At 46.5% G+C, this 14971-nt stretch overlaps 1 protein-coding gene across 2 annotated transcripts in view; it reads left to right on the top strand.

Annotated features, from left to right (window-relative positions):
• Positions 1-14971, top strand: part of LOC110535394 (copine-4) — an 86098-nt gene that overhangs the window by 60018 nt on the left and 11109 nt on the right. Inside the window, exons 9-13 of one of the 2 annotated variants that reach the window (XM_036962010.1) lie at positions 5429-5515; positions 9011-9070; positions 13537-13670; positions 14006-14060; positions 14622-14673. In XM_036962010.1, the coding sequence (XP_036817905.1) occupies positions 5429-5515; positions 9011-9070; positions 13537-13670; positions 14006-14060; positions 14622-14673 (388 nt within the window). The remainder of the gene's footprint in view (positions 1-5428; positions 5516-9010; positions 9071-13536; positions 13671-14005; positions 14061-14621; positions 14674-14971) is intronic. The other variant, XM_036962016.1, reaches the window with a different exon arrangement.

The raw sequence follows: 14971 nt of genomic DNA, 5'->3' as shown, positions 1-14971 counted from the left end.
TTAGATAGCGTTGGTTGTTTTTCTTTTAGGTAGCGAAGGCATCAATCAGGTTTGTAAAATGATCATTTCTAGATGCCTGTCACGGATTCCCCCAGTACTGCTGCTCCTTCCTGCACCAGTTCCGGAGTTCTACATCACCGGCCTTCTAGGCTTCACTGAACTGTCTAATTTCGCACTCCTGGTTACCATTTTCCCTGATTAGTAATTGTATACTGCATATGTGCCCTCTGTTCCCCATTGTCCTGGTCGATTATTGTTACCATGTCTGTTGGTCCTGTGAGAACCTGTGTTTTGGCGTTCGTGCTGCGTGTTTTATGCAATTGTTATTACGGATCCCGTGCAGTGTAATTACTGGTCTCATCCCGTGCAGTGTAATTACTGGTCTCATCCCGTGCAGTGTAATTACTGGTCTCACCCTGTGCAGTGTAATTCCTGGTCTCATCCCGTGCAGTGTAATTATTGGTCTCATCCCGTGCAGTGTAATTACTGGTCTCATCCCGTGCAGTGTAATTACTGGTCTCATCCCGTGCAGTGTAATTACTGGTCTCATCCCGTGCAGTGTAATTACTGGTCTCATCCCGTGCATTGTAATTACTGGTCTCATCCCGTGCAGTGTAATTACTGGTCTCATCCCGTGCAGTGTAATTACTGGTCTCATCCCGTGCAGTGTAATTACTGGTCTCATCCCGTGCAGTGTAATTACTGGTCTCATCCCGTGCAGTGTAATTACTGGTCTCATCCCGTGCATTGTTATTCTGGGTCTCGTCCTTTGTATTTATTATAGGTTTAACCTCGTTCTTTTGTTTGGGTTACATCCCTGTGTGTTTGTATACGTGTTTGTTTTGGGCTTCGTCCTGCCTTTCATGTTATGTTGTGTAATTTGGGTGGAGTATTAAAACCCCTATTACGTATTCCTGCGCTTGTCTCCAATCATTTATACAATGTGAAACATGGTCATTATTATATACCTAAGACTTCTCAGACTGTAGGAATCACACTCTGATATGATTCTGTACTCACTGCAATGTATGTCTCTCCAGATGATATGTCAGAGCAGAGAAAAAGTGGGTTAGAGAGGCAGAGCTCATGTGGGTTGCCGACAGGAGATTTGTTTTCATCCAACTCCTCTGAAGGTTTATCTAGCTTCCTCTCTCTGGGGGATGTGACCAGAGGGTAGTGTCCTCTCTCTGGGGGATGTGACCAGAGGGTAGAGTCCTCTCTCGGGGATGTGACCAGAGGGTAGCGTTCTCTCTCTGGGGGATGTGACCAGAGGGTAGCGTCCTCTCTCTGGGGGATGTGACCAGAGGGTAGCGTCCTCTCTCTGGGGGATGTGACCAGAGGGTAGCGTCCTCTCTCTGGGGGATGTGACCAGAGGGTAGCGTCCTCTCTCTGGGGGATGTGACCAGAGGGTAGCGTCCTCTCTCTGGGGGATGTGACCAGAGGGTAGCGTCCTCTCTCTGGGGGATGTGACCAGAGGGTAGCGTCCTCTCTCTGGGGGATGTGACCAGAGGGTAGCGTCCTCTCTCTGGGGGACATGACCAAATGCAGTGGCATGGGGCCATTTGGGGCTCAGGACATTTTTCTCCCCCGGAGGAGATACTTACTTCTCTTATTGGGTGCTGAGGATATTTCAGCGCTCCACAGGGAAGAGTAGGACAGAAGCCTTCAGGAAAAACCAAACAAATGACAATGGATATCTCTCAGCTAGGAGCCTCCCCATCATCCGGTAGCCACCGTCTCCTCTGTCTCTCTCTCTGTACCAGTATAATTCAGAAATCAGCACTCTCTCCTTCACTGTATGGAGGACAAGGGTGTGAGAGAGTGAAAGTTCTGTCCTGCCTGGTGTGTTTGGGAAAGAATCCTTGCTGTTTCCTTCCAGCTCAGAATGCTTGGTAATGGATCCATTGAGCCATGGTTAGTGCTATTCGGCATCCTTGTGACATCCCTACCCTAACCTTAACCCCTACCCTCACCCTAACCTTAACCATAACCCTTACCTTATTTCTTATGGCTGCAGGGTCAGTATTGAGTAGCTTGGATGAAAGTTGCCCAGAGGTGCCCAGAGTAAACGGCCTGCTCCTCAGTCCCAGTTGCTAATATATGCATGTTATTAGTAGTATTGGATAGAAAACACTCTGAAGTTTCTAAAACTGTTTGAATGATGTCTGTGAGTATAACAGAACTCATATGGCAGGCAAAAACCTGAGATGAAATCCAAACTCTACACACAAAGGAATTCTCCAGTTGGAGAACTCTCCACAACACCCTAAAGATTGATTCTATACTTAGTTTGACAAGTTTCTTCGACCTGTAATATAACTTTTTGATGTTTTTGTCCGACATTTGGATGGATCTGCACGAGCGTTTTGTATACCTAAGCCCTAACAAAAGTTGCTACTTGGACATAAATAATGGCCATTATTGAACAATTCAAGCATTTATTGTGGAACTAGGATTCCTGGGAGTGCATTCTGATGAAGATCATCAAAGGTAAGGGAATATTTATAATGTGATTTCTGGTTTCTGTTGACTCCAACCTGGCGGATAATTTTATTTATTTTCTGGGCGCCGTCTCAGATTATTGCATGGTTTGCTTTTTCCATAAAGTTTTTTTGAAATCTGACACAGCGGTTGCATTAAGGAAAGGTATATCTATAATTCCATGTGTATAACTGAGTATTTCTGTAAAATGATAACGGGACTGCAGCCCTAAAAGGTCAAAGGGTACTTAACCTTGATTTCAATTGAAGGCACTTTGATATAGACAGATTTATTTTTTACTCTTTTAATTGAGATCAGCCTTCATCACCACTTAAAGAGACAGTTTGAGGAGACTGTTTCAAGACATTTAAAGTTTTTACCTAATGTCCAGAGTTTTGCAAACCGAACAGCTTCCCTTGGAACAAGAACAAGAAAGAATGCATTTAATTAGTCGACGTTCAAGGTGAGGATGACAGGTGACAACCCGTAGTGCCGTACAACGCTGGACGCCTCTCCTTCATCACGCCGACTGGCCCAGGCAGACAGCTGTGTCTTCATTAGCACACAAAAGGAGCTCCAGGCTGAGGCTTCTAGGCTAATTATATTACAATGTGGCTCACTTCGTAGTCTAAATAAACCCTACGGTGCTCGGGCCTCAAACGCAGCAAGCTTTTAACCTTTCTGATCTCCCCATCCCGGATCCGGGTTCGTGAATACAGACTCAAGCTCATTACCATAACGCAACGTTAACTATTCATGAAAATCGCAAATGAAATGAAATAAATATGCTAGCTCTCAAGCTTAGCCTTTTGTTAACAACACTGTCATCTCAGATTTTCAAAATATGCTTCTCAACCATTGCAAAACAAGCATTTGTGTAACAGTATTGATGGCTAACGTAGCATTTAGCATTAACATTCAGCTGGCAACATTTACACAAAAAAACAGAAAAGCATTCAAAAAAATCATTTACCTTTGAAGAACTTCAGATGTTTTCAATGAGGAGACTCTCAGATAGCAAATGTTCAGTTTTTCCTGAAAGATTATTTGTTTAGGACAAATCGCTCCGTTTTCTGCGTCACGTTTAGCTATGAAAAAAACCCTGTATCCAGGATTGTGTAAATCTATCAGCAAGCTCATTAGCATAACACAACGTTAACTATTTATGAAAATCGCAAATGAAATGAAATAAATATGCCATCTCTCAAGCTTAGCCTTTTGTAAACAACACTGTCATCTCAGATTTTCAAAATATGCTTCTCAACCATAGGAAAACAATAATTTGTGTAAAAGTAGCTAGCTAGAGTTAGCATTTCGCGTTAGCATTTAGCGTTAGCATTAGCGTTAGCATCCAGCACGCAACATTAACAAAAACATAAAAGCCTTCAAATAAAATCATTTACCTTTGAAGAACTTCTGATGTTTTCAATGAGGATACTCTCAGTTAGATAGCAGATGCTCAGTTTTTCCAAAAAGATTCCTTGTGTATTAGAAATAGCTCTGTTTTATACATCACATTTGGCCACCAAAAAAAATCCATAAATTCAGTCCTCAAAACGCAAACTTTTTTCCAAATTAACTCCATAATATCGACTGAAAACATGGCAAACGTTGTTTAGAATCAATCATCAAGGTGTTTTTCACATATCTCTTCATTGATACATCGTTCTTGGACACATGCTTTCTCCCCTGAATCAAATGGTAAAGTGGAAGCAGCTGGCAATTGCGCACCGAATTCGACGCAGGACACCAGGCGGACACTTGGGAAATGTAGTCTCTTATGGTCAATCTTCCAATGATATGCCTACAAATACGTCACAATGCTGCTAAGACCTTGGGCGAACGACAGAAAGTGTAGGCTCATTCGTTGCGCAATCACAGCCATATAAGGAGAGAATGGAAAACAGAGCTTCAGAAATTCTGCTAATTCCTGGGTGATGCATCATCTTGGTTTCGCCTGTAGAATGAGTTCTGGGGCACTTACAGACAAAATCTTTGCAGATTCTGAAACTTCAGAGTGTTTTCTTTCCAAAACTGTCAAGAATATGCATAGTCGAGCATCTTTTCGTGACAAAATATCGCGCTTAAAACGGGAACGTTTTTTATCCAAAAATGAAATAGCGCCCCTAGAGCTCTAAGAGGTTAAAGGCCGGTCACACCACTAATTGGCTCCTTCATGGAATTTAAGAAGACTGCAGGACATGCGGGCATTAAACCCGTTACAGTACGGCCCATTTCATTTGACTCCAATGCCACATATGCTGTAGGATACACAGGGGCTTTTGACTCCTACTGAAATTGGTGATTTGGCTGATGGAGATATCTAGTTTTTTTTACCCATTATCTGCTAATCATTCATGGAGCTACAACTAGTTGGGTATCCACTTTTATGATAATGGTCATATAATCGGTTTTGTAAGCTAAAGAGAACGACAGAGAACGGCACGGACAGCCTGTCCCTGAGACGATTAGGTGACTGATGTTTTGTTTTTCTCTCCCATGACCCTTAGAGGAAAAGTGGTGGATTTTAACACAGGAGTTGTTTTCTGTTTTTTAGCAGCAGATTGAAATGACTGGGCTAATCTGAACAGTCCTGAATGGATAATGCTCCCCTCATTAGTGACGAACAAATGATCCAGAAACCAAACCTCGTCAGGCTGCTGTTGCTTGGATTTGCTAATTATTCTCCCTAACACGCTCCACAGTTCCATTTCCTTGCCACTTCTCATTGCTGTGGATCATATTGCTTTCTTTCACTCCATTGTCTGGCCTCCACTACCATCGCTCCATGTTATCCAATGGGATGATATAGTCTATCAATTCTGTCATTTTTGAATGATTCTTTTAAACTCTGTTTAGCACAGTCAGTCTCCCGCCACCAAGTCACATACTGTAGGGATGATACTGTACTTATTGTGATAGTGTTTTTATATTTGATCAACGCCAGGTCCAATGGGAGTGTATAAACCCCAAGTATCAGATCAAGAAGAAGAATTACAAGAACTCTGGTATCGTCATTCTCAATCAGTGCAAGGTGATTCACGATTCTCTCTCATTCACACACTCATTCCATCCTTCCTCCGCCCACCACTTTCTCTAACCTGATGTCTAAGTCTCATTGGCAGACGGTTCCAGAACATTTATCATCCTGTTGCTGTTATGGATGTGAAGGATGGTTGTGATCAGATGGAATCTGACTAATATGACATTTCTTCCATCTGCTGAACCCACGGATGACCTTAAAATTAGTGCCATTTTGGGGACAACTATGTCTGCATGGAGACACTGTGGAATAGCTAATGTTGTTTTTAAATGCAGACATATTCCCATTAAATAAGTGCTGGCCTTTCTCAGTGTCTTTATTGGCAGATTGCTACTTACCAAGATGATCTATTATATTGAGAAGATAGTCGAGTGACCGCTCCAACAAAGGAAATAAACTCAGCAAAAAAATAAATGTCCCTTTTCAGGACTCTGTCTTTCAAAGGTAATTAGTAAAAATCCAAATAACTTCAAAGATCTTCATTGTAAATTGTTTAAACACTGTTTCCCATGCTTGTTCAATGAACCATAAACAATGAATGAACATGCACCTGTGGAACGGTCGTTGAGAAACTAACAGCTTACAGATGGTAGGTAATTAAGGTCACAGTTATGAAAACTTAGGACATTAAAGAGGCCTTTCTACTGTCTCTGAAATACACCAAAAGAAAGATGTCCAGGGTCCCTGCTCATCTGTGTGAACGTGCTTTAGGATGCTATTGGGAGGCATGAGGACTGCAGATGTGGCCAGGGCAATAAATTGCAATGTCCATACTGTGAGATGCCTAAGACAGCACTACAGGGAGACAGGATGGACAGCTGATCGTCCTCGCAGTGGCAGACCACGTGTAACAACACCTGCACAGGATCGGTACATCCGAACATCACACATGTCACATGAGTTGACGCTGGAGAGACGAAGCAGGAACGGGGAGTAAAACTTTTAATAAATAACGGACATGAAACGAGACAGGAACAGCGTCAGAAAACTAATACTAAGGACAAAAAACAATACAATTCAGTAGCGGGGAACAGAGTTGGGGAACTGACAAATATAGGGGAGGAAATTAACAGGTGATAAGTGAGTCCAGGTGAGTCCAATAATGCTGATGCTCGTGACGAGGGAAGGCAGGTGTGCGTGATGGATGGCAGGAGTGCATGATGCAGGGCAACCTGGCGCCCTCAAGCGCCAGGGGGAGGGAAGAGCAGGAGTAGACGTGACAGTACCCCCCCAGGCGTCCCACCTGGGCTAACCGGCCGAGACGTGGGCGCTGGGCAAGCCAGTTGGGGCGTGGAATCCCGACAAACCGGCAGGAGTGTGAGAGCCTGGCGACCCAGCTGAGGCATGGAAGCCCGAGGATCTGGCTGAGGCAAGACGCCTGTCGATCCCGCTGCAGAGAGGGAGCCCAAAGATCCGGTGGAGTGTGACGTGGGATGGGAAGCCACCGAGCCAACTGAGGCAAGGAAACCTCCCGAGCCAGCCAGGGCGTGAAAGCCCGACGGGCCGGCTTATTAGGCACCCCCGGTTCCATCTGCCATAGAATCCACCCCGACGTCACCAACAAAACAAAAACAAAAACTCCTGGACCGGCTGGGCGAACAAGAACTGACAATCCGGCTGAGGCCCGATGTGGGATTGGCGCCTTCCAAGCCAACCGGGGAAAGGAAACCTCTCGAGTCAGCTAGGGCGTGGAAGCACGACAAGCTGGCTAGGCACCTCCGGTTCCATCGGTGGCGACCCAGAGCCGATGCCACCATACCAACCGGAATGCCAGTACTCCCCGATGCTTCGTATGTTGGCTGCTGCATTCTGTCACATGAGTTGACGCTGGAGAGAGGAAGCAGGTAAAACATTTAATAAATAACGGACATGGAACGAGACAGGAACAGCATCAGCAAACAATACAATGCAGCAGGGAACAGAGCTGGGGAACTGACAAATATAGTGGAGGAAATTAACAGGTGATAAGTGAGTCCAGGTGAGTCCAATGATGCTGATGCGCATGACGAGGGAAGGCAGGTGTGCGTGATGGATGGCAGGAGTGCATGATGCAGGGCAACCTGGGGCCTTCAAGCGCCAGGGGAAGGAAAGAGCGGGAGCAGACATGACAACACTTGCGGGACAGGTACAGGATGGCAACAACAACTGCCGAGTTACACCAGGAACGCACAATCCCTCCATCAGTGCTCAGACTGTCCGCAATAGGCTGAGAGAGGCTGGACTGAGGGCTTGTAGACCTGTTGTAAGGCAGGTCCTCACCAGACATCACCGGCAACAACGTCGCCTATGGGCACAAACCCACCGTCGCTGGACCAGACAGGGCTGGCAGAAAGTGCTCTTCACTGAGTGTTACACCGAGGCCTGTACTCTGGAGCGGGATCGATTTGGAAGTGGAGGGTCTGTAGCTCAGACTGAGCTTGTTGTCATTGCAGGCAATCTTAATGCTGTGTGTTACATGGAAGACATCCTCCTCCCTCATGCGGTACCCTTCCTGCAGGCTCATCCTGACATGACCCTCCAGCATGACAATGCCACCAGCCATACTGCTTGTTCTGTGCATGATTTCCTGCAAGACAGGAATGTCAGTGTTCTGCCATGGCCAGCGAAGAGCCCGGATCTCAATCCCATTGAGCACGTCTGGGACCTGTTGGATCAGAGGGTGAGGGCTAGGGCCAATTTCCCCAGAAATGTCCGGGATCTTGCAGGTGCCTTGGTGGAAGAGTGTGGTAACATCTCACAGCAAGAACTTGCAAATCTGGTGCAGTCCATGAGGAGGACACATTATTACATTTCTGTTAGTCACATGTCTGTGGAACTTGTTTGGTTTATGTTTCAGTTGTTGAATCTTGTTATGTATAAACAAATATTTGCACGTTAAGTTTGCTGAAAATAAACGCAGTTGACAATGAGAGGACGTTTCTTTTTTTGCTGAGTTTACATGTTCTCAAAGATGGGAGGCAGGTGGGAGGAGGGGAGATAAAGTGGAACAATTCTAGCTAATGAGAGGGCAGATACGTGTGTGAACAACAGACACAACTAAGTCGTATTTCCTAAAGTTGCCGGAATGCCATGTTCATCCACTTATATAATTTGTAACAGCCTAAACATTATTTAACTTCTGTTAGATTAAATAAGCCTCGTAATTCGACACACTCGCATAGACCAAAAAAAAAGGCTTATCTCACGTAGACAGATTTTGGTCGGAGTAAATCCCCACTTCTTCCTCTCTGGTATTTCCCAACACTGGCCAACATGTGACACCAGTTGTAACAGAGACATAATGAACAACACCCACAGCCAGCTGCTTTCTCAAAGCTAATGGCTAACATGCTAAACTAGCTGCTTTGTAATTGGCTGGAATAAGGGATAAGATGCTCCTAAGTGGTCAGTTACTGTGTCTGTCATGTCATCCCCAAGTGATTGGTGTCAATTCTCACTGTGGATAGCTGAGGTCCCCCGCCCTCAACTGCTGTCTCCCATCCACAGATCATCAAGATGCACTCCTTCCTGGATTACATCATGGGAGGCTGTCAGATCCAGTTTACAGTGAGTTCACACTGACACTCACACTAACATGCATGACTCACACATTCACACACAGGATGCCAAAATGTATTCAAATACACAAAATAATGCATATGACTTTTAAAAAATGGCACTGCCCTCATTATTCTCTTTTTAGTTGGATGACGTATATGTGACAGACTGGGTTTTAACCAGGGTCATATGTGTGCCACAAGACTGAGTTAGCCTGCCGAGCTTAAGCCTAGGCATTAGCTGAGGGAGCTTACATAAATAATCCTCTTTTGTTCTGATAGTTAAAATGGTTCATTTTCACCACCTGGGAAACAAACCTTTGCCATTAGCTGCAGCTTTTCAAGAATCCCTTTCTCCCAGCTGTGAACACGTGGGTTCTAATTATCTGTTGTTTTTCTGGCTAAGGGATGCCCTCTGCCCCCTGCCTGTAAATAGTGTTTGTGTGAAACTACTTCTCAAGGGAGGTCTTACTGAGGTACACTTAATTGACCAGGAAGTGTTTGCTCTTATGACACACTAACTTTTCCTTTTATTCCTACCACCTAAAAGGCGACCGTGGTTGATGTTGACATTTAAATGGGCTCCATACTTCCTTCAGATCCCTTGGCGAGAGTGTTAGGCTCTCTCTCTGTGCCAGGCTGAACAACAGATGAGAAACGTTCTGCCTCTAACTGTTTCTAACGATGAACAATGTATCCATAGATCACAGACGTGAGAGAAAGAATCAAAGAGATGACTGACTTTAAATGAGGAGAAAAAGAATAAGAGATGACAAAAGAGAGAGGGGGGGAACAAGCCCAACAGAGTAGAAGAGGATAGCAGAGCAGACAGAGTGGGATGGTGTATGTGTCAGAGTGAGGGAGAGGTGTAAAGGGAAGGTGGGATGGTGTATGTGTCAGAGTGAGAGGTGTAAAGGGAAGGTGGGATGATGTATGTGTCAGAGTGAGGGAGAGGTGTAAAGGGAAGGTGGGATGGTGTATGTGTCAGAGTGAGAGGTGTAAAGGGAAGGTGGGATGGTGTATGTGTCAGAGTGAGAGGTGTAAAGGGAAGGTGGGATGGTGTGTTTGTCAGAGTGAGGGAGAGGTGTAAAGGGAAGGTGGGATGGTGTATGTGTCAGAGTGAGAGGTGTAAATGGAAGGTGGGATGGTGTGTGTCAGAGTGAGAGGTGTAAAGGGAAGGTGGGATGGTGTATGTGTCAGAGTGAGAGGTGTAAAGGGAAGGTGGGATGGTGTGTGTGTCAGAGTGAGAGGTGTAAAGGGAAGGTGGGATGGTGTATATGTCAGAGTGAGAGGTGTAAAGGGAAGGTGGGATGGTGTGTGTGTCAGAGTGAAAGGTGTAAAGGGAAGGTGGGATGGTGTGTGTGTCAGAGTGAGAGGTGTAAAGGGAAGGTGGGATGGTGTGTGTGTCAGAGTGAGAGGTGTAAAGGGAAGGTGGGATGGTGTGTGTCAGAGTGAGGGAGAGGTGTAAAGGGAAGGTGGGATGGTGTATGTGTCAGTGAGGGAGAGGTGTAAAGGGAAGGTGGGATGGTGTGTGTGTGTCAGAGTGAGAGGTGTAAAGGGAAGGTGGGATGGTGTGTGTCAGAGTGAGAGGTGTAAAGTGAAGGTGGGATGGTGTGTGTGTCAGAGTGAGAGGTGTAAAGGGAAGGTGGGATGGTGTATGTGTCAGAGTGAGAGGTGTAAAGGGAAGGTGGGATGGTGTGTGTGTTAGAGTGAGGGAGAGATGTAAAAGGGAAGGTGGGATGGTGTGTGTGTCAGAGTGAGGGAGAGGTGTAAAGGGAAGGTGGGATGGTGTATGTGTCAGAGTGAGAGGTGTAAAGGGAAGGTGGGATGGTGTATGTGTCAGAGTGAGAGGTGTAAAGGGAAGGTGGGATGGTGTGTGTGTCAGAGTGAGAGGTGTAAAGGGAAGGTGGGATGGTGTGTGTCAGAGTGAGAGGTGTAAAGGGAAGGTGGGATGGTGTATGTGTCAGAGTGAGAGGTGTAAAGGGAAGGTGGGATGGTGTATGTGTCAGAGTGAGAGGTGTAAAGGGAAGGTGGGATGGTGTGTGTGTCAGAGTGAGGGAGAGGTGTAAAGGGAAGGTGGGATGGTGTGTGTGTCAGAGTGAGAGGTGTAAAGGGAAGGTGGGATGGTGTGTGTGTCAGAGTGAGGGAGAGGTGTAAATTGAAGGTGGGATGGTGTATGTGTCAGAGTGAGGGAGAGGTGTAAAGGGAAGGTGGGATGGTGTGTGTGTCAGAGTGAGGGAGAGGTGTAAAGGGAAGGTGGGATGGTGTATGTGTCAGAGTGAGGGAGAGGTGTAAAGGGAAGGTGGGATGGTGTGTGTGTCAGAGTGAGGGAGAGGTGTAAAGGGAAGGTGGGATGGTGTGTGTGTCAGAGTGAGAGGTGTAAAGGGAAGGTGGGATGGTGTGTGTGTCAGAGTGAGGGAGAGGTGTAAAGTGAAGGTGGGATGGTGTATGTGTCAGAGTGAGGGAGAGGTGTAAAGGGAAGGTGGGATGGTGTGTGTGTCAGAGTGAGGGAGAGGTGTAAAGGGAAGGTGGGATGGTGTATATGTCAGAGTGAGAGGTGTAAAGGGAAGGTGGGATGGTGTATGTGTCAGAGTGAGAGGTGTAAAGGGAAGGTGGGATGGTGTGTGTGTCAGAGTGAGGGAGAGGTGTAAAGGGAAGGTGGGATGGTGTGTGTGTCAGAGTGAGAGGTGTAAAGGGAAGGTGGGATGGTGTGTGTGTCAGAGTGAGAGGTGTAAAGGGAAGGTGGGATGGTGTGTGTCAGAGTGAGGGAGAGGTGTAAAGGGAAGGTGGGATGGTGTATGTGTCAGAGTGAGGGAGAGGTGTAAAGGGAAGGTGGGATGGTGTGTGTGTCAGAGTGAGAGGTGTAAAGGGAAGGTGGGATGGTGTGTGTCAGAGTGAGATGTGTAAAGGGAAGGTGGGATGGTGTGTGTGTCAGAGTGAGAGGTGTAAAGGGAAGGTGGGATGGTGTGTGTGTCAGAGTGAGAGGTGTAAAGGGAAGGTGGGATGGTGTATGTGTCAGAGTGAGGGAGAGGTGTAAAGGGAAGGTGGGATGGTGTGTGTGTCAGAGTGAGGGAGAGGTGTAAAGGGAAGGTGGGATGGTGTGTGTGTCAGAGTGAGAGGTGTAAAGGGAAGGTGGGATGGTGTGTGTCAGAGTGAGAGGTGTAAAGGGAAGGTGGGATGGTGTATGTGTCAGAGTGAGGGAGAGGTGTAAAGGGAAGGTGGGATGGTGTGTGTGTCAGAGTGAGGGAGAGGTGTAAAGGGAAGGTGGGATGGTGCGTGTGTCAGAGTGAGAGGTGTAAAGGGAAGGTGGGATGGTGTATGTGTCAGAGTGAGAGGTGTAAAGGGAAGGTGGGATGGTGTGTGTGTCAGAGTGAGAGGTGTAAAGGGAAGGTGGGATGGTGTATGTGTCAGAGTGAGAGGTGTAAAGGGAAGGTGGGATGGTGTGTGTGTCAGAGTGAGAGGTGTAAAGGGAAGGTGGGATGGTGTGTGTCAGAGTGAGAGGTGTAAAGGGAAGGTGGGATGGTGTATGTGTCAGAGTGAGGGAGAGGTGTAAAGGGAAGGTGGGATGGTGTGTGTGTCAGAGTGAGGGAGAGGTGTAAAGGGAAGGTGGGATGGTGTGTGTGTCAGAGTGAGAGGTGTAAAGGGAAGGTGGGATGGTGTATGTGTCAGAGTGAGAGGTGTAAAGGGAAGGTGGGATGGTGTGTTTGTCAGAGTGAGAGGTGTAAAGGGAAGGTGGGATGGTGTATGTGTCAGAGTGAGAGGTGTAAAGGGAAGGTGGGATGGTGTGTGTGTCAGAGTGAGAGGTGTAAAGGGAAGGTGGGATGGTGTATATGTCAGAGTGAGAGGTGTAAAGGGAAGGTGGGATGGTGTGTGTGTCAGAGGGAGGGAGAGTTGTAAATGGAAGGTGGGATGGTGTATGTGTCAGAGTGAGAGGTGTAAAGGGAAGGTGGGATGGTGTATGTGTCAGAGTGAGAGGTGTAAAGGGAAGGTGGGATGGTGTATGTGTCAGAGTGAGAGGTGTAAAGGGAAGGTGGGATGGTGTATGTGTCAGAGTGAGAGGTGTAAAGGGAAGGTGGGATGGTGTGTGTGTCAGAGTGAGAGGTGTAAAGGGAAGGTGGGATGGTGTATGTGTCAGAGTGAGAGGTGTAAAGGGAAGGTGGGATGGTGTATGTGTCAGAGTGAGAGGTGTAAAGGGAAGGTGGGATGGTGTATGTGTCAGAGGGAGGGAGAGGTGTAAAGTGAAGGTGGGATGGTGTATGTGTCAGAGTGAGAGGTGTAAAGGGAAGGTGGGATAGTGTATGTGTCAGAGTGAGAGGTGTAAAGGGAAGGTGGGATGGTGTGTGTGTCAGAGTGAGGGAGAGGTGTAAAGGGAAGGTGGGATGGTGTGTGTGTCAGAGTGAGAGGTGTAAAGGGAAGGTGCATACATTTGCGGTAATTGGAGTCAAACTCCCCTTTGATTGCCACTTGTCTTCCCAGGTAGCTATTGATTTCACCGCCTCGAACGGAGATCCTCACAACAGCTGCTCCCTACACTACATCCACCCATACCAGCCTAACGAGTACCTCAAAGCTCTGGTCGCTGTAGGGGAGATCTGCCAGGATTACGACAGGTGAGGCCAATCACACTCAGCCAATCATTAACAGCTATTATATCAAATGTTGTGCAATGACTGTTGCTCGTGACTTCAATGTTGATTTGTCCTCTCCTGAAAAAATAACTTTTCAAAGTTTGTGTGTGAAAGTTTCCTCTAGTTGTCCAGTGACTCAGAGGTTATGTAAATGAGAAGTCATTCAGAGCCCATGGTAGTCCTGGGTCACCAGCAGAATGGACTTGTTTATGGGCATGCACATTTCAGATAACAATCCCTGGCTCAAAATCAAGTGTGCCATCGCTCAAATTCTAATCACTCTTTTGTTTTCTGTCCCTGCATGCATTTCAATCCAGTGACAAAATGTTCCCAGCGTTTGGCTTCGGCGCTCAGATTCCGCCCGACTTCAAGGTAATTTCCAACCATATTTTTCATAGAGTTGGGCTATGGCTCAGCCTCAGCAGGGTGTCGTAATCACTCCTGTGACAAGATGAGATGAGGTGAGACTCTGGCTCTGCTCTCCTGCTTCTGTAGTGATTACGACACCCGGCTGGCCCCCGCTGGCCCCCGCTGGACCCCGCTGGCCTCTGCTCTGCACTGTTCTGTCACACAGAATGGGCCGGTCCAGCCCAGGGTTCTCTACTGCTGGATTGACTCTCTGAGTCACTGAACTGCCCAGCAGGAAATACTGGCCATTCTGCCTGGGTGACTGGTGCTACCCCTGGCTGACACATGATGCTGCCTCTGGTCCAGAGAGGAGGGGAGGGGGGTACCATGGCTCGCAATTATGCTCATTATCCAACCCACATAAATGCATCAGTCGACTTTTACATTTGATTGTGTGATTGATTGCTTCTGGCCAACTCTGTGTTAATGTGCGTGCGTGTGCGTGTGCGTGTGCCTGTGTGTGTGTGTTCCTTTGTCTCACTGTTCCATGATGATCAATAGTCCATATTTTTCATCTTCCTCCAGGTTTCTCACGATTTTGCAGTGAATTTTAATGAGGAAAACCCAGAATGTGCAGGTAGGTGCTTCGCCTCAAACAGATTAGAGGTTCACCCTGCCTTTGAAATCAGACTGTCAAAATGCTTTATCTCAAATGCTCAACACCAGCTCTGGGGTGGGTTGTTACCTTAAATTGGCAAAATTGGGGTCAATTTCCCCTTGCACTGAATAACTATTAAATATTAAAAGCTTAAATTTACCTTTAATAACACATTAACCAGACAATAAAACCACATATCTTTAATAACACATTAACCAGATAATAAAACCACATGTCTTTAATAACACATTAACCAGATAATAAAACCACATATCTT

Source organism: Oncorhynchus mykiss, chromosome 2 (assembly GCF_013265735.2).
Source record: "Oncorhynchus mykiss isolate Arlee chromosome 2, USDA_OmykA_1.1, whole genome shotgun sequence".
Classification (NCBI taxonomy): Eukaryota; Metazoa; Chordata; class Actinopteri; order Salmoniformes; family Salmonidae; genus Oncorhynchus; species Oncorhynchus mykiss.
This window is presented reverse-complemented; position numbering and strand designations above follow the sequence as displayed.